Source organism: Oncorhynchus gorbuscha, linkage group LG21 (assembly GCF_021184085.1).
Source record: "Oncorhynchus gorbuscha isolate QuinsamMale2020 ecotype Even-year linkage group LG21, OgorEven_v1.0, whole genome shotgun sequence".
In the NCBI taxonomy this organism is placed as follows: domain Eukaryota; kingdom Metazoa; phylum Chordata; class Actinopteri; order Salmoniformes; family Salmonidae; genus Oncorhynchus; species Oncorhynchus gorbuscha.
This window is the reverse complement of record NC_060193.1, coordinates 25769960-25790144: the sequence shown is the minus strand read 5'-3', so window position 1 is coordinate 25790144 and position 20185 is coordinate 25769960. Positions and strand designations below refer to the sequence as shown.

At 42.3% G+C, this 20185-nt stretch overlaps 1 protein-coding gene across 2 annotated transcripts in view; it reads left to right on the top strand.

Annotated features, from left to right (window-relative positions):
- Window positions 1–3997: 3997 nt before the first annotated feature.
- focad (focadhesin) overlaps window positions 3998–20185 on the top strand; it is a 65067-nt gene continuing 48879 nt past the window's right edge. For both annotated transcript variants that reach the window (XM_046318610.1, XM_046318609.1), the window contains exons 1-5: window positions 3998–4061; window positions 6723–6794; window positions 6912–6986; window positions 7230–7384; window positions 10064–10162. In XM_046318610.1, the coding sequence (XP_046174566.1) occupies window positions 6738–6794; window positions 6912–6986; window positions 7230–7384; window positions 10064–10162 (386 nt within the window). In that variant the 5' untranslated portion in view covers window positions 3998–4061; window positions 6723–6737. The remainder of the gene's footprint in view (window positions 4062–6722; window positions 6795–6911; window positions 6987–7229; window positions 7385–10063; window positions 10163–20185) is intronic.

Sequence of the window (20185 nt, the reverse complement as noted above, 5' to 3'; positions counted from 1 at the left end):
AAACACGAACACACTTTATTGACAACTTCCTTCACAACAGCTCTGGTCTCTGTTTCCCAAAAGCACGTTCATCATTACATCTTTCATAGGAGCAGTCGTTAAATCTCCCAACCATCGTTACTAAAGTTTCTCTTGAAAACGCTTGTGTTCAACTCATAAACAGCTATGTACGTCGTTAGAAGCGTTTTTGACCTTCCTCATTACTTTATACACAGCCGATCTCTGCTAAACACATAATCAATATTTTTACCCGTCTTTTTTGGACAGCCCGTAACGAATGGAACAGGTGACAACAAATACAAATGTGCCAATTTGAATAGATTGGAAAGGGAGAACACTGATCCAAGAGCAGTGCTTCCTTTCTTTCGATTCTATCAGTATGGACACATTTTTTTTAAACAAACATTCTCTCTGTGTGGTGTTTTTGGAAACTTTTGTTACATCTTCAGCCATTGTAAGAAATATGCATGTTAAAACACACGTAAACCTAAATGCCAATTTATGCTTGCTCTGTCAGTGCGATCCCGGGAGCTAAAACACTGAGGGTATGACGCAATTGCCGTGCCTCCGAAGGCTCCGCAAATGCATCACACCCTCAATACGAAGCATCCAACTACAACATCGTCCAACCACATAATTGGATCAAGCATAAATTGGCTTTAACAATGCAGGGGGCTCTGCATAGTTCCACATTTATGTGATTGGTTGGATGTAGGAGCGGGTTAGAGGCTGCTCCACGAAGCATGAATGGACTGACTTCTGCAGAGGCGGCATAGCAGTAAATGCTGTACAGCCAATGCATATTCTGGAATGACCATAAATCAGTTTTAAACATCTTGATTTTGAACTATAGGCTAACTCCGAATACCAATTCTGATCATGTCTACATACATCCAGTGTGACGTGAATGAGCATTGAGATATCAATGCAAGGGCTCAGTTTCCACTTTCCATCAGTGGGCTGTCTTTGTTCTTACGTTGTGTCAGTATCACAAGAAAGAGAACCTAACAATATGCACTTAACAAGTGTTGGATTCGACAACTAACCAACTGTTCATCATTCCCCATTGAAAAATGTAATTGTTTTTACAGTCACATTTGGCACCTTGATGTCTACTTTAATCTCGGTTAGCCCAGAACTAAAGTCTCACGTAATTGGTCAGCTGCTCGATTAATGTTGAGTTCATAACCAAGTGGGTACTTACGGCTTCACAACCGGTAAATTCCCAACATCAACTTGGTTAGGAAAGCAGCATAAATATTGTGTCCATAGGTGTTAAGCCCAGACACTACAACCACTAACTAGCTAAATCTGGTGCAATGGCATGTTGTACATGGTCCCTGACAAATAGAGCCCCACAGTGGAGGTGTCATAATACCCCTAAAACCTAGCAGTCAAACAAGGAACTGGTTCCAATTGTTTTTCCACCTTTCTTTTTTCCCATAGGGGACTTTAGATATACTTAAAATATAGCCTGTTTTTTATGTAGGCCTGCCCTGGCGTGACATTTCGATAACCGTGTAAATCTTTTTAGGACAAAGTGACTTTCATCAATACGTTCACCTGTATTTACCCCCTCCCGAAATGAAATGCTTTTTAGCTGCTAATGTGGCTATCATAAAGAACTACAAATGCCCTGATGATTTGGAAGAGACTGACGAATCGAGGCAAGAGTAAGAATCTCTGGATTAACTGTCTAATGTTCGCTACATTTAGTAACAAATAAATTGGCGACATTTCTTTAAACTGACCATTATTTTAATTGTCTTGTGCAAGTTTTAAATTGACACAATACTTGTTAGCAAATGTGTTAGGGATTTGTAGTCTTGCATGATGTTTATTTTGATGCTCATTAGCAGATTAAATATAGCCAAATATATTGATAAATGTCACCTTGTCTGAGAGAGATTTACATGGTTATCAAAACATCACGCCAGGGTAAGCCTACAAGAAACATAACCCTTATTTTAAGTGTTTTTCCTATGGGAAAAAATGAATGTTGGAGAAACGATTGGAACCCTTTCCCTGTTTGACCGCTAGGTTTTATGGGTATTATGACACCTTCACTGTGGGGCTCTATAAATGAATTAATAAATAAACACCCTTGAGCTTTGCACACCTGGATTGTACAATATTTGACAATTATTATTTTTTTAAATTCTTCAAGCTCTGCCAAGTTGATTGTTGATCATTTCTAGACAGCCATTTTCAAACCTTGCCATAGATTTTCAAGCCGATTTAAGTCAAAACTGTAACTTGGCCACTCAGGAACATTCAATGTCTTCTTGGTAAGCAACACCAGTGTGATTTGGCCTTGTGATTTGTGGTCATTTCCTTAGTAGGTGATGTCAGAGGTCAGCATGTGGGAGCTCAGGATGATAGATGCGTTTCCACTAGTAATTACCAGTTGGAGGGGCGGTAAAGTGGATTTTTCCCAGTGGTATGTGGTAAATTACCCCTTCCCCCTTGGTTACGAATGTAGCGTATGGGTTGAATGTACCCTCCCCTTGCGAAATTTGAAAGATGCGCACCTGCGAAATCTTGATTTGTCCAAATAACCAGTGACAAAAAAACAATGCACCGGAACTATTCCTGCTTATTAGCTATCGGTGCCAATAGTTTCAAGGAAGATCTACTAATCTGACAGCTCATAATATCGGTAGAATGGAGGCAAGCACAAAAAGATGACCTATTGCAGAGGTGGTGATGCATGCAGTGCCAAACCAAAGCGCCATGACAGGATGGATTAGAATCGATTCCTCATCGGTCCGTTAAAACAGGAAGTCCAGAGAAATACCTAACCAAGCCAGCTTTGGCCATAGTCACTTACACAATAGACCAATCCAAATCACATCAAGTAAAATTAAATATTTGTATTGCACACAGACTGTTTCCTGAAGAAACACTATAGCCTTGATCACACCGATAGCATCATTGCGCAAAATAGTACACAGCATCATCTGGATATGTGTGCAACAAAAGTTCAACATTCACCTTCTGCTACCATTTCTGTCAAACCGTCAACGCATACAGTCAACGCATATGTTCAATAAATCCAACGTATGCACCACACATAAAGTACTGCAACTGCCTCTGCAACACAATTCTGCAATGCAAACCCAGGGTTCCATTGGAAATGAATGTACTTCTGGTGTACAAAAATGCAATGACGCTGTCGGTGTGATCGAGCGAGCAAGCAAACCTGGGATGACAGTGGCTATGATTCAATTTCATTTTGGTATTATATCGTGTCCTTGACATTTAATGTAACACTAGGACCAATTATCACTGGTTCCACCTGTTGAGTCTACATACTCATCAACACCATCATGTCTGTGAGGACTGGTTTCGGCCATGCCACTCATCAAATCAAACTTTATTGGTCGTGTACACAGTTTAGCAGATGGTATAGTGGGTGCAGAAAAATGTTCATGTTCCCAACAATGCAGTAAAATGTCAAACAAGTACACAAATAATAATAATAATTTCAAAAAAATAACACAATAAATCCAGCACATTCACAGAGAAATTTCACTTGAGGTGTCAGAAACTCAAGGCAATCATTCTACGTTGTTCAAGGTCACAGCACAGTTAATTTAATAGAATAGAAACATTTCTTCACACTTGACCATTTCCTGGAAAACGATGTCCCAGTCAATTTACAGCTAAAAGACAATCTCAGTTATGATCTTGCATGCTGAAATGAAGGAAACAGTCATAAAAAAACTTGCTAGTGAAATGTTGATCTAACATTACAGTAGGTTTCTTTTGGCAATTTGGTGTTTTATAGGATGCACAAGACCTATGTCCAGTGATTCCTCCTCCTCCTCCTCATTATCAGTAGGCTATTACCAGATTAATGCAAGTTGAAATATATGTATGCTATAATAATCAATTCAAGAAAAATAGGATTCTTATTTATTAAAATATTACATCATTCTTTATTCAAATAAGTTTGAATGACATGTACTTTATGGAATTATTCAATTGCGTTTTCCATACTTGTTTGACGCTTACTGCACACCGTACTCCCATGTGTTTTTGCCAGTTCTGGACCAGAGGTACAGTTTGAAGTGTATTGCAATTACAGTTATTGGTTGATCATTTTTAGTTAGAGAGTTTAGGTCTGTAATGTAAAGGTGTAGACGTTTAAAAAAGTGCATGTTTTATGTGGAATAAGATTTCGCGCGCTGCAATCTAACGTTATTGGCTATTCAGTGCAGTGGCCAGTTTAGGAGCCTACGTTAGCTCACCAAATTTATTAAACTTTGCAAGCTAGCCAGGTATAATTTCAACAGACGTTCTGTTAGTTTGTATCTAACTTACTGCCAACTGTAACTGTGTGTGTGTTATTTGCAAGTTATCAAGCCCTCAAAATGATTAAACTGAAAGTGACTTAGATGTACAGTAAAGTTAGCTGTAGCTTGATATCTAGCTTGCTACTGAACCAGTATATTTGCGTTAGACACCTCTAACGCCCAGAAAGTTCAGACTCCCATTCACTTGCTCTGCAAGCGTTATAATGTAAAAATACGTTAATTAATCACCAAATATGCAGTTTCGCTGAACAACTATCTTCATTTACTCTCGTTTCGGCCGGTATGTACTAGCAAAAATGTCTACATTTTAAAAGCAACAGAACAAGAAAAGGCTATTCGGCACTTCCAAATGTGTGTTGAGCTGTTGTGGGCTTCCGACCTGTTCGTGATGAATTGGAGTTTGAATTGGAGCTTTCTGGGCGTTAGAGACGTCTCTAATGCACAGATGCTGTTTTAGCTAGCTACAGTGCATTTGTTTAACATTTGCAAGCGTCAGGGAACTTGGCGCTTGCAACTCAGTTCCAGGAAACTCATCATGATGCTATCGATATGTCTTCTGTCTCCAGGTACACCAGCAGCTAGACAGCCAGGCTGTTGGTAGAGTTTATGGTAGTCCTACCAAATGTATCCCATTGCATTAACAATGTAAACATAATGTGCTATCTATTTTGCCTGCCTGCCTTAACCAGTGCTCTACATCGTTTTGGAGGGCAAGCAACAAGCCATAGTCAATTCTGCTATCCACAAGCATTCGGACTGTCACTTTCAAAGGCACAGGAATGAGCATTTCAAACAATGTCACATTGTTACACTGACAATGCAGAGCCAGCAGTACAGGCCTGTTTACATTGTTAGTGAACAAGTTAAAGGCAGTCTAGAAAACCCTGAATAGTTTAATTTACATGTTTCACTGACTATTGTCCCTCTGAGTTTGGAAAATGTGCCATGCAGCACAGTGAAATAACATCTATTTTTTTTAAAGACTATATCTGGGTGTCAAACCTCAGCATAGTCGGACTAGAGCAAGTTGAATATGTTTGAACATAGTCATGTAAATCCATAAACAATTTTATGCCATCTTGCTTATGCCTAATTCAACAACAGCAACTTTGTTTTTACACTCTCAAAGAATATAATTGTTAGTTTATTCCCTCTATTGTCTTTTATACACATTTAATAACGCTGCACAACAATTTTGGCCACATTTCAATCCCTTCACAACACAATGTCATTTTATGGAACCAAGCACCTTGTCCACAGCCAGCATTGACATAATAATAATGATAATAATAATAAATGCCATTTAGCAGACGCTTTTATCCAAAGCGACTTACAGTCAATGTGTGCATACATTCTACATATTGACAGGTGGATTTGATCCTTTAATCCTAGTCAGTCACGTCACAAAGGCCTACGATAAGTTTCAACCATAAACACCAACTTGTAGAAGACAGTTGTCAGAAGTCTACTTTTAGCATTGAATATGAGAGCCTTACCTCGCTATACGTTTGGGCTGCAGTAGTGTGGCTGTTTTCTGTGGATGCTGTATTAAGGTCGTTGAGAGTGAATGTTATAGCTGCGTCAGGGGCTGTGAATGGGCTGTTGCACACTGTTGGCCTGTCACTTATCAGCTCTATAATAGAGGGGGAACGGGTGGGGCTGGAGTGCGGTGCGGTGGGGGGGGGGCTACATTGTCTCCCATATTCCCCCTCTGTTCAGAGTCTCACACACAGCACATACAGATCTCCCTGGCTATCAGCCAGCCAGGCAGCCAGGGCCCTGATAATAACCATCTGGTAGTCAGTCCACTTCTCTCTTTCTCTGCCTCATTGTCATTCTTTAATGGAACAACAACCTGAGATGGTCCAAGTTTCAATGTATTCAATGTAGCGACTAGCAAACTGCTCGGGGGCCAGTCATCTGTCTGTATTCGGGAAGGTGTCTCGTGAATAATGCAATCAATTCATGCAAAATTATGTCAGTGGCCAATGCCACCTGTCAGAGCTTTAGTTCACACTGCGGGGGTCGTCTTTCAAAGGGATGCAGGTACCTGCTTGGGGGCTGTTCTTCAATGTAGGTACACAGTGCATTAGGCTAGTTGTAGCCTATATAACACAGCAGATGGCTGGAGTTTGGGGAATCACTCTTTCTTAGGGCAGTTCAGCTCGTTTCGTAGGTTGTCATGTCAGTCCGCTGGGAGCTAGGACTAAAAATGTAACCTAAAATGTTTCTTTGAAACATGGCCAGAAAGTTTGATTATCCAGGTATCCTCTTCAATAACCTTAGTTTTGTTGTGTGCTTTTGTTTTCAACAAGGAGAGCTCCGTTCTATTTAAGTAAATATTCCAGTTTCTGTGCTCTCAATCCTAAGAATAATATTCTGGTTTTTCTCCCTCACTCACAGGCATGACCAGAGAAGATGAGTGAGAATTTGAAAAAGAGATTTGACTTTCCCAGCCCGCTCATACAGGCCCAGGTAAAGTGCTGACTGAGAGATTGTCTCTGGATTGGGGATGCAATGGGGGGTCATACTGTTCAGGTTATTGTGAGCCAGGATCCAACTCTGTAGTAAGCCTGTTGTCTATGTCTGCAGACGGTGAGGAGTCTGGTTGCGGCTGTGCTGAAAGAGAAGGGCCAGAATGAGAGGATCGGCCAGTCCTCCACCCAGGTAGGTGTCTGGCTTTCAAATTTGTGTCTGAGTATCATGTTTGAGTGTGAAGCTGTGCCTCAGGCTGTGACATTTGTTTCTGACTGACCCACTGTGTTTTTGATTGATGCAATTTGTTTATGACCACATCATGTGTCTCTGACTGTGTCTGACACCGGGCTGTGGAGGCCCTGTAGGAGCAGTCCTATAGTGGCTGTGCCTCTGCCTCTCCTGTGTCTTTGACTGTGTCTGACTGTGTTGCAGGGCCCAGCAATGGAGGCCCTGTGGGAGCAGTGCTGCAGTGACTGTGCTGCTGTGCGCTCAGCCTGCTGTGACGCCGTGGTGCTCCTGGTAGAGCAGGCCCACGCCGACCTGCACTACATACTCCACAGCGTCCTCAACCTCCTGCCCTCCGCCAGGTATTACACACACATGCTTGTCCACACACACACCAGGGTTTCTGTTAAAATACATTTAGCGCCGGACATTTGACCGGAAAGATTTTTTTATTTTACTGGACATCTGATAAATTTACCGGACCCATATGCATTGGGCACGTGATCTGATTAGGGCGTCCACCCACGGTGTTCAGAATAACAGAAATCACATTTAGAGGATGGTTAACAGAACATGCAAGTCGAGGATGCAATGACGTGTGGTCCTTCTTGAATTCTGATGTGCTCTTTGAAGATGTTAGAAGAACTGTCCACATGTACTTTTCCTCAGCCAGCAAGACGAGTAACGAACAGCAAAATCACTAGTCTGTCAGTCTACTATTCCCCATTGTAGAAAGTTGACCTATTTTATAGTCAGCTTGTTGTAAAAAAAATAATAATAAAGCAATGAGTTTGATGCAACAGGTCATAATGTGTAGCTTAAAATGTTGAGCAGCTATTATTTCATCACATTATAACCGCAGCAATGCGCACAAGGCAGTAGGCTGCGCTCAAATGTTTGTTCCATAATGCATTTTACGTGGGAAACACTGTTGTCAACGAGCGGTTTCATGTGACAGAGATGGAAATATCCATTAGAAAGATGGGAGATCTAATAGGATTGTGCCTTTTGGCTACTGGACAACGAAAGAAAGTTTACATAAAATAATTTGCCTCCACGGATATTTTGGCAAGGTAAGACATGCCTCATAATATGTAGTATAACGTTCAGGTTTCAAACAATTAAGCATATGTTTTCAAAATGCATACGGCCTCTCGCTCATTGCAAAGTGGTGTGTGATGCGCTGATGAAGCCTGCAGTCCGTTGCCTGTGCATGCAGTTCGAGAGCCTGTGGCAGCAGCACATTTCCCACGGAAAGTATCTGTATGCTGTACGCCTGTGATAAATAAGATGCATAACGAATATCCTGTACACGTGCCAATTTAATTCCACATTTCTGCAAATGAACCTATAGACAGCCTAGCATGACCAGTCAAATGTATTTACATTGACTGGTATTTCCATCAATGAATAGGCTAAAAAGCATCATTTTGCAATTGGATTTTTTTTCTTATTCTCCCAGACAACTGGCCAGAGCCAGTTTTATTTCTCTTTTTCAAAAATTTTATAGGCCAAAAGCCGGCGATTACCGGCTAACGGAAACCCTGGCGCGCGCACACACAATTCAGAAAATATGTCTCGGTGTGTATTGCAGCCTTTTATTACACCTGCTCAGAGAGTTTAGACAGACTTGATTAGAGTCAGACTCATAAAAATGGTCTTCTACCGTTGTTCTTCTTCTACGACAGCCTCCCCGTGCTCTGTTGAGGTCTTAACAGAGCTTAGCCATACTGTCAGACATGAGCCCCTCCCCTATCTCTCTGTGGTTGAACACTTATCAGGACATCCTGTTACACGGTATTGTCACACCAAACTGTAGAGCAGTTGATCGTGCTATATTAAAAGTCATGGAACTCATTTCGATAGTAGTTCTGTAGCATTGGAAATACACTGCACTCCATGTATAGGCCTAGAGATCATATCTGTGCAGAATGATAACCATGGCCACTATCATTCACTGTATGACATTGAGTATGTTATTTTTTAAATTCCCATTTTTGTTGTTGTTGTTAACCAAATTCATTCAGGTCTGTTACAATGGTAAACACATTGAATGATGGTGGTGTATTGGAATCTGAACGCTCTGCCCTGTTGGCATTGACTTGTTCATAACACCTTGGGCCCTCTGCTCTCACTGTAATAAGATGGTAAACAAAGTAATTTCACTGAGGAGGGGACACGCTGTCTTTGCCACTCGCCAGGCTGCTGCTACTGCTGACTTTGAGCTATTGATCGTGCTGAGCTAATGGCCAGCGCAGCAGGAAATGGAACGCCAAACAGCTTGTGACCTTTCCCATCTCTGATATTATTGCGTGCGCCGTCTAATATCATTGTACAAGTGTACTTCTCTTACTGCAGTGGTTACCAACCGGTTGATCCCGATCAACTAGTCAATCTTCAAGGCATTCATAGTCTATCGCCAAACATTTCTGTAGAAAAGCCAATGATAAAGCCTTGAGTTCCAGTCTTTTTTTATTAGTCTTTCACTGTTCGGTACGTGCACTTGATTCAGAAGCCCTACGCTGGATAGGCAAAGTGTTCTCATTTTGAACTATTTTATTTGTCTGAAGAAACAAACTCTGCCTACCCGGTGGACCAGGAGAGCTAAATCAAGTGCTCCTACTGCGCTGGCCAATCGGATAGCTTAAATCCCTGACTACAGCTTTCACAACCCCACAGCAAAGTTTGTCCAGTATGAAGGAAGTTAGAGGAAGTTTTGTGAGCCAATGCTAACTAGTGTTGGCGCAATGGCTGGAAGTATCTACTTCCAGTCATTGCGCTACTTCCAGTCATTGCGCTAATGATAGTTAGCATTGGCTCACGAAACTACCTCTAACTTCCTTCATATTGGACACAGACATAAAAATGGTATCCACAAGTTCATCTGACTCTGGGGATGTATATACAGGGCGTCATTGTCAAAATCCCGAAGTTTCCCTGTAAGGTCCTCTGCACAGTATAGTCCTAAGCTATCTGGGTTTTCTGTAAACTGCTAGTTATACTCCTGACCTTATTGATTTTTTTCTGCTTCTTATGAACAGGAATGTGCAGGGGTTGATAAAAGTGATAGGAAGGCTTCTCCAGGTGCAAGCGGACCAGCGAGACAAAGGAACGCCCTTCACTTGTCCCTACTCCATCAGGTTAGTCCACTTCACTTGTTCTCGCTCCATCAGGTTATTCCACTTCACTTGTCCCCGCTCCATCAGGTTATTCCACTTCACTTGTCCTCGCTCCATCAGGTTATTCCACTTCACTTGTCCCTACTCCATCAGGTTAGTCCACTTCACTTGTTCTCGCTCCATCAGGTTATTCCACTTCACTTGTCCTCGCTCCATCAGGTTATTCCACTTCACCTGTCCCCGCTCCATCAGGTTATTCCACTTCACTTGTTCCCGCTCCATCAGGTTATTCCACTTCACTTGTTCTCGCTCCATCAGGTTATTCCACTTCACTTGTCCCCGCTCCATCAGGTTATTCCACTTCACTTGTCCTCGCTCCATCAGGTTATTCCACTTCACTTGTCCCCGCTCCATCAGGTTATTCCACTTCACTTGTCCTCGCTCCATCAGGTTATTCCACTTCACTTGTCCTCACTCCATCAGGTTATTCCACTTCACTTGTCCTCGCTCCATCAGGTTATTCCACTTCACTTGTCCTCACTCCATCAGGTTATTCCACTTCACTTGTCCCCACTCCATCAGGTTAGTCCACCTCATTTGTCCCCACTCCATCAGGTTAATCCACTTTTTATTTTTCTTTCCCATGGTATGACTTTGTGGGCCAAATAGGACCATACACACCGCTCTATTTCTCAACTTTACTGTGACCACATGAGGAAAGATGTCTTGGCTACTTTTGATTCATAACATCAAGTTAGGTTCTGAGTGTGAGACTATTGATTGGAGTAGAGTGTGGGTCTTTGAGTCCACATCACTTGTCACTACTCCTTCAGGTAATTCCATGCTTGCCATGGCGTATAGTGGCAGCCTTGGTAGTTTACTCCTGCAAATGTATCCTTAGTTATTTGTAAGTGTTTTCTATGTGCATTGTTTTATCAACTTTTAGCTGATCAAGTATTGAACACAGAACTAAAAATGTTACCAACAACGTTAAATTAGTTAACATACTTTTGGTCATGTAGTGTATGTGGACGGACACCTGCTCATCGAACGGCTAGTTTTAAAATCATGGGCACCCCTTGCTGCTATAATATCCTCCACTCTTCTGGAAAGGCTTTCCACTAGATGTTGGAACATTGTTGCGGGGACTTGCTTCCATTCAGCCACAAGAGCATTACTGATGTAGGGCGATTAGGCCTGGCTCGCAGTCGGTGTTCCAATTAATCTCAAAGGTGTTCGATGAGGTTCCACACCGATCTCGACAAACCATTTCTGTATGGACCTCGCTTTATCCTCAGGGACATTGTCATGCTGAAACAGGAAAGTGCCTTTTTCCAAACTGTTGCCACAAAGTTTCAAGCACAGAATCGTCTAGAATGTCATTGTATGCTGTAGCATTGAGATTTCCCTTCACTGAAACTAAGGGGCCTAGCCCGAACCACGAAAAACAGCCCCCTAGACCATTATTCCACCCCCACCAAACATTACAGTTGGCACTATGAATTGGGGCAGGTAACGTTCTCCTGGGATCCACCTAACCCAGAAGCGTGATTCACCACTCCAGAGAACGCTTTTCCACTGCTCCAGAGTCCAACGGCAACAAGCTTTACACCACTCCAGCCGACACTTGGCATTGCGCATGGTGATCTTAGGCTTGTGTGAAGCTGGTCGGCCATGAAAGTCAATTTCATGAAGCTCCTGGCGAACAGTTCTGGTGCTGATGTTGCTTCCAGAGGCAGTTAGAACTCGGTAGTGAGTGTTACAACTGAGGACAGACTTTCTTTTCACGCTTCAGCACTTGGCAATCCCGTTCTTTGAGCTTGTGTGGCCTACCACTTCGTGGCTGAGCCATTGTTGCACGTAGAAGTTTGCACTTCACAAATAACAGCACTTCCAGTTGACCGGGGTGGCTCTAGCAGGGCAGAAATTTGATGAACTAACTTGCTGGAAAGGTGGCATCCTATGACGGTGCCACGTTGGAAGTCAGTGAGGCCATTCCATTCTTCAGTTAGGCTATTTTACTGCTTATTTTCCACCATAATTTGCAAATAAATTCATTAAAAATCCTACAATGTGATTTTCTGGATTTTTCTCGTGTTGTCTGTCATAGTTGAAGTGTACCTATGATGAAAATTACAGGCCTCATCTTTTTAAGTGGGAGAACTTTCACAATTGGTGGCTGCTCTAAATATTTTTTTGCCCCACTGTGTGTGTGTGTATAAATATATATATATATATATATATTTGACTACTTCTCCAATCAACTAGCTCATTGTTTGAATTCAGTAACCAGCTCAGATCATCCTTGATCCTCATCTCTTTTTTTTATCTCATCTCCCATCTACTGGACCAAAGGCTGGACCAAAAGATACAGAAATGGAAGCAATTATCACTCACTACACCCAAGATTTTCTCAGAAATGTTTAACATATTAAAACAACCCTGTGCAGGGAGCTGAGCAACAGCCTTAATTAAGCAAGACGGGATCTTGCGGAAACAATGCAGATGACGGGGCGGTAGGAGACTAACTAACAAACTTAAGTCTGTTGTACTGCTCGGATTACGAGTGCACACATCATGCACAACTGGGGCTTTTAAAGTCACGGTCCATAAACAACACAGGTTTACTACTGAATGGTATCATCACTGATAGAGGTCTAGACATTCTCTTTCTCACTGAGACTTGGCATCAGCCCAATGAGTAAATATCCCTCCACCAATTCCCTCCATCTGGCAACACCTACCTGGACTGTCCTTGCACATCCGGACAGGGTGGCGGATTGGCTGTAATCTGCAGGACTGACAGCACTGTGATTTTACTGCAGTACCAGCTGTCCTGTTTTGAATGAATGCCTTTCAAGATCAATGGCTCTGTATCAGTACTGTCTGTGTTAATTTGTTGGCCTCCCTAACTTTCCTGCTGAACTATCTGAGCTACTAATATCCCTGAGCCCAAGCTATGCTAGAGCTTGGTGATTTCAACATACATGTCGTCTCCCCTGACTGCTGTCTCTCTACCAGCCTGGCGGATGTCCAGGACAACTCTGGACACCAACAGCACGTGGACTTTGCCATCCACAAGGAAGGCCATAAACTGGACCTAGTCTCCACAGGCGTGGATCTCGCCAAATTGAAAGGAAATGTGTCAGGGCTGTCCGACCATAAACTTAATCACCTTCACCCTAGCTATTCCTCTACTCATTCGGCCCAAGAAACGCTGCATTCAGTTTAGAAGTCTGAAAACTGTAAACACTGGCCAGCTTACTAAATCAATCTCTACCTGCCAGTTACTGACTCTGGCTTAATACAACACTGCCTTGGCCTCCATACTGGATGAAGTTGCTCCTTTGAAAACATTTTATGGTGTCTTTCTCCAAATTGCCTCCCTGGTACACTGAAGAGCTATGCTCTTTCAAAGCAACTGGCCGTCGTCTAGAACAACCGTATAAGAAAACTAGGCTAACTATATATGCGCAGATGTAAACTCAGCAAAAAAAATAAATGTCCTCACTATCAACTGCGTTTATTTTCAGCAAACTTAATATGTGTGTATGAACATAACAAGATTCAACAACTGAGACAACCTGAACAGGTTCCACAGACGTGACTAACAGAAATGGAATAATGTGTCCCTGAACAAAGCGGGGGTCAAAATCAAAAGAAACGGTCAGTATCTGGTGTGGCCACCAGCTGCATTAAGTACTACTGTGCATATCCTGGACTGCACCAGATTTGCCAGTTCTTGCTGTGAGATGTTACCCCACTCTTCCACCAAGGCACCTGCAAGTTCCCGGACATTTCTGGGGGGAATGGCCCTAGCCCTCACCCTCCGATCCAACAGGTCCCAGATGTGCTCAATGGGATTGAGATCCGGGCTCTTCGCTGGCCATGGCAGAACACTGATATTCCTGTCTTGCAGGAAATCACGCACAGAACGAGCAGTATGGCTGGTGGCATTGTCATGCTGGAGGGTCATGTCAGGATGAGCCTGCAGGAAGGGTACCACTTGAGGGAGGAGGATTTCTTCCCTGTAACACACAGCGTTGAGATTGCCTGCAATGACAACAAGCTCAGTCCGATGATGCTGTGACACACCGCCCCAGTCCATGACGGACCCTCCACCTCCAAATCGATCCCGCTCCAGAGTACAGGCCTCGGTGTAACGCTCATTCCTTCGCCAATAAATGCAAATCTGACCATCACCCCTGTTGTGACAAAACCGCGACTTGTCAGTGAAGAGCAATTTTTGCCAGTCCTGCCTGGTTTGTGCCCATAGGTGACGTTGTTGCCGGTGATGTCTGGTGAGGACCTGCCTTACAACAGGCCTACAAGCCCTCAGTCCAGCCTCTCTTAGCCTATTGCGTACAGTCTGAGCACTAATGGAGGGATTGTGCGTTCCTGGTGTAACTAGGTCAGTTGTTGTTGCCATCCTGTATAGAGGTCGACGGAATATGATTTTTCAACGACCGATACAGATTATTGGAGGACCAAAAAAAGCAGTTTTTAAAAAGGTGTTTAATAATGACAATTACAATACTGAATGAACACTTTATTCTTTAAGTGAATTACGGAACCGTTCCGTATTTTATATAAGGGGTGGCATCCATTAGTCTAAATATTCCTGTTCCATTGCACAACCTTCAATGTTATGTCATAATTATGTCAATTCTGGCAAATTAGGCGGCCCAAACTGTTGCATATACACTGACTCTGCGTGCAATGAACGCAAGAGAAGTGACACAATTTCATCTGGTTAATATTGCCTGCTAACCTGGATTTATTTTAGCTAAATATGCAGGTTTAAAAATATATACTTCTGGGTATTGATTTTAAGAAAGGCATTGATGTTCATGGTTAGGTACACATTAGAGCAACGATACGCACCGCATCGATTATATGCAATGCAGGACACGCTAGATAAACTAGTAATATTTTTTTAAATACAAATCGATGTCCAAAAATACAGATTTCTGATTGTTATGAAAACTTGAAATCGGCCCTAATTAATCGGCCATTCCGATTAATCGGTCGAACTCTAATCCTGTACCTGTCGTGCAGGTGTGATGTTCGGACGTACCGATCCTGTGCAGGTGTTACACGTGGTCTGCCACTGCGAGGATGATCAGCTGTCCGTCCTGTCTCCCTGTTGCGTTGTCTTAGGAGTCTCACAGTACGGACATTGCAATTTATTATATGGCTTTCTTTTGGTGTTTTCAGAGTCAGTAGAAAGGCCTCTTTAGTGTCCTATGTTTTCATAACTGTGACCTTAATTGCCTACCGTCTGTAAGCTGTTAGTGTCTTGTCGATCCTTCCACAGGTGCATGGTCATTCATTGTTTATGGTTCATTGAACAAGCATGGGAAACAGTGTTTAAACCCTTTACAATGAAGATCTGTGAAGTTATTTGGATTTTTACAAATTATCTTTGAAAGGCAGGGTTCTGAAAACGGGACGTTTCTTTTTTTTTGTTGCTGAGTTTATGAGCAATATCAGCAAGAATACCAACACACCATAAATACAGCTCGTACATCCTACTATTCTCAACTGATCAGCAACAGCAGTAGTAAATCCCGGGTGCTGTTCTCTACTGTGAGCAAGCTCCTCCAACTAGGGCTGTGGCGGTCATGAAATGTTGTCAGCCGGTGATTGTCAAGCAAATAACTGCCGGTCTCTCGGTAATTGACCGTTAATTAACATAAACACAATTAGCATCCCCTGGCTTCCACTCATAGACTACAAGCCACTGATGCAGACCTTTGGTGCATCTACATTTTAAAACATCTAATAAATCCATTTAATATAGCCTACACGATTATTTATTTTTAGACTACATTTGCTTCATATCATCTTTCTTTGGATCTATTTCAGAAGAACAGAACAGCATACTATGTGTTGTCCTTATGTTAGGCCATTGTCTGGCTATGGCTGTGGGCTACACTTGTTCATTTAGCAGGCCAGATTTGCTTAGAATTCCATGGCATTATTTTATATTATTTCATAGTATGAAGAATACAACTTGAACATACCTGAATAAAATAGAAAGGATATTTTCTCAATGATTTGATGGAGTGTGTACATGCGTCTATTCTGTGTTGAGCAGTTAACAAAGAAACAGGTACTCCTATTTGCTTAATTTATAGTTATTTACGCAACTGTAGTTGTGATACAAATGTTAGGCTATATGTTTTGATTTTTAATACGTTCTAAGGCTGCATGATGCGACTGTAAAATGATGATTTGAAAACAGTTTTGCTTTGTTGTTTTTTTGCGCAGGCTGCACACACTTCATCAGTCTCTCATCAATTTGACAAGCACTTGATATAATCATTATTTCTCCCGGCTGCGTGCTCCGAAGCACCTCTCATTCACATGTCTCTCTCAGATATTTAAATTCTTATCAGAATTGACACATCGGCGACGCGTGTCCTTATCGAATTCCGAGGCGCATATTGAAGATATTGGAAGAACTGTCCACATTTTACTTTTTGTCATCCAAAAAGATGAGTAGGCCTAACGAACAGCAAAAGCACTAACCTATGTCAATCTACTATCCGCCATAGTACAAAAGTTGACCTATTCTGTGTGAGAAATAAATATTCCAAACATAGTCTGGGACATATGTAAGATGCGATGGATCCCAAATTAATACAATCACTAGCTTAATTATTATTTTTTTAAACAGTGAAGCTGATGCAACAGATGAGAACATTTAGCTTAAAATGTAGATGAACAATTTGGCTTTCTTCAGTATTATAAGCGCAGCAATGCGCACACGGCAGTAGGCTGTAAGTACGAAGGTTCCAAAATGCAATCAATCTGATTATGCATGCATTTTTATGGTGAAAATGATCTTCCCCGAACTTGAAACTCCCACAATGTGTGTGTGTGTGTGTGTGTGTGTGTGTGTGTGTGTGTGTGTGTCAGTTAGGCTCTACACTCATTGTAAAGCAAATTAATGAGCTTCATTTTAAGAAGTCATTTGGCCACTATACACATCTGGGATAAGCTACATGTGCAACTATATTTTGAAAAAGTCTGGGGGGGAAGGCATGCGCTCTTTCTTGCATTACTGCATTCAAGCTGGTGATAGGATATTCACAAGTGATAGGGTAATATTGTCACCTATCAGACTATTCTTGATTTGATGTTGTCTTTACATGTACTAAATAATATATGTGTGAATTTGTTTTTGATTTAGAATGGACCATTGTCACGCTACTGTCTCAAAACATGGTCAGGGGAAAACATACATGTCATCTATGCACTTAAATAGTGAATGGATGACGCTTTTCCCGTGGTTCCTTTCATGCCAGCCAGGTGGGCTACCATCCTGTTGTACAGAGAAGCAAAGTGCTTAATATTAGGAAAGTTGAGAAATAAGGATAGTAGGCCTAGCCTATAGAAAACTGTTGGTATCCTCTTTTTTTTTAAATAGAGGCCATCAAACCTATATTTTTGAATTGCATAGTCTATAGAAATGTTGCGTAACATGAGCTACTGGGTTCTCATGAAGTATTTGATTACATTTTCGAGTGATTTAAAGGGACAATGGAGTGCTGAGTACCAGGTGATTAGCAAGTTTGGTAGGCTACTATTGACCAGCAGCATCAGAACTTGGAGAAGCCTAATTACCGAGACTACACAGTCACGTAGAAATTGACTCGTGACGATGTGGCGGTAATACGGTCACCATAACAGCCCTAACTCCAACCTGTGAATAATTGTGCTACCTCAGCCTTCCCAGAATGGTGCAATCAATACCTGTGATTCTTCCAAAGCAAAAACATGAATAGCACCATCCTGACCTCCCAAGCCTCTTTAGTTGAGCTACCAAGTCCTATGCTCCCTGAGTTAAGGTTCTCCACCTTCACCACAGTCACTGCAGCTGATGCAACCAAGCTGGTTAGGACAAAGAGGCCCACCACTTGCTTAGACCTTATCACCACCTCCCTTGTCAAGACCTGCTTACTTGCTCTGGAGCCTTCACAGAAATGATCAACAAGTCCCTCATCACTGGGTGTGTCCCTCATTCAGCTCAAACTGTCCGCAGTCACACCAATACTGAAAAAGCCTGGATCTGACCCTGACAACTTCCAGAACTAAAGGCCTATTTCCAACCTGCCCTTCCTGAGTAAGCTCCTCAAACGTGCTGTGTGTAGCCAACTCCAAAGCCATCTGGCCACCTACTTGAGCCCTTCCAGTTGGGTTTTAGAGCTAGACACAGTACTGAGACTGCCCTGGTAAGGGTCACTAATGACCTCATGAATGCTGACTCTGGGGTTGCCAGCATCCTCTGACTGCTGGACCTCAGTGCAGCATTCAACACAGTCAACCATGCCATCCTGCTAGAGTGCTTGGAGAAGGGCCTGTCAGACACTGTTTTGGACTGGTTCAGGTCCTATCTCACTGATCGCTACTAGTTTGTAGCTATCAGTCCTAGTGAGTCAAACAGAGTTGTGCTCCGACATGGGTCCATACTGGGGCCACTACGGTTTTGTATCCACATTCTGCCACTGGGAACATCTTCAGGAAACACGAACTGGGCTTTCACTTTTATACTGACAACACACAGCTCTATGTCTCCACAAACACTGCCAATGGCACTGCACTCCTGGTCAGCTGCCTGCAGGACATCAAAACATGGATGCAGTTGAGTTTCCTGCAGTTAAACTGCAACTAGACAGAGGTCGTCCTGATTGGCACTATCATTACCAACATCGGCAGCTACAGCCTCAATATTGATGATGTCAAGGTCCTCCCCTCCAGTCAGGTTCGCAACCTGGGTGTGATATTTGACAGTCAGCTCTTGTTTGAGGCGCACATCAAGAGTTTGACCAATGTCAAATTTTCCCATGTAACTCCCTTTTTGTTGGCGCATCTGCCAAGTGCCTTAACAGGCTACAATTATGTCTCCAACGGGTCCTCACGTGCTCACCCACACCTCCCCCGCGAGCACATTACAGTTCAACCTCCACTGGCTCCCCATATGCTCACGCATCGACGACAAAATCCTGGTTCACACCTACCAAGATATCCACAACTCTGGACCCAAGTACCTGTCTGACCTCATTCTACCCTCCTGCCCCACACGCACACGTCACTCCTCCAGTTCTGTTTCCCTTCAGCCCCGCAGCAGACTTAATAACTACGGGTGACAGGGCTCTCAGTTGCGCGGCTTCGAGGCTGTGGAACTCACTTCCCGACACTATTAGGGCTGCAGAGTCTCTGGCCCCCATTAAGGCACAGCTCAAGACTGTGCTGTTCAGAAAAGCCTTCAAGGACCTCTGCTATTTCTGTTCTCATGTCCTCCGGATCTGGCGACAGCTGTATATCGCTTTGATTTGTTTTCTGTGTTTTGGATTGTTGCTGCTGTTATTATTTTGTGTGCCTTGGGTTGAGAAAAGCGCTTTACAAATTAAATGAATAATAATAATGCTTATTATAACATAAAATTTTTCTGCAGTGGTAGTGATACCATTCTGTTGTAATAACAGCTGTGGATAGTCATGATAGCATTGTTGGATTGACTTCTGTAGTAATAATAACATGTGGTTGTCATAGTAGCATCTAAAGTAGTCAAAATAACATGCCATACCTTGTAGTAGTCATAATAAAACCTGTCATAACATCTCGCACGGTCAGAATAACATCTGTAATAGTCATAATAGCGCAATGTCATAACATCTGTATTAGTTATGTTTTTTCTTTTGTTATGATAACATTGTCATAATAGCATCTGTAGTAGTAATAATAACATTGTGATAACTTTTGTTGTACTCCGAATAGCATTATGTCATAATTGCATCTGTAGTAGTAATATCTGAGTTACTCCGCTGTAAGGTCATGGACTCCTACAATGTCATTGTAATATCTTAGTCGTTATTTAGTTGTGGAAATACTTCATTGATATCATCATAGTAATCTAAAATCGTAATGAAGTCATGAAAATGCTACAGATGTAGTACATTGGTAGCCAAACGTCTTATTGGGTTTTCATGGAAATGCAACAATGAGGTCATAATAGTACTTTTTCTGAGTAGTAAT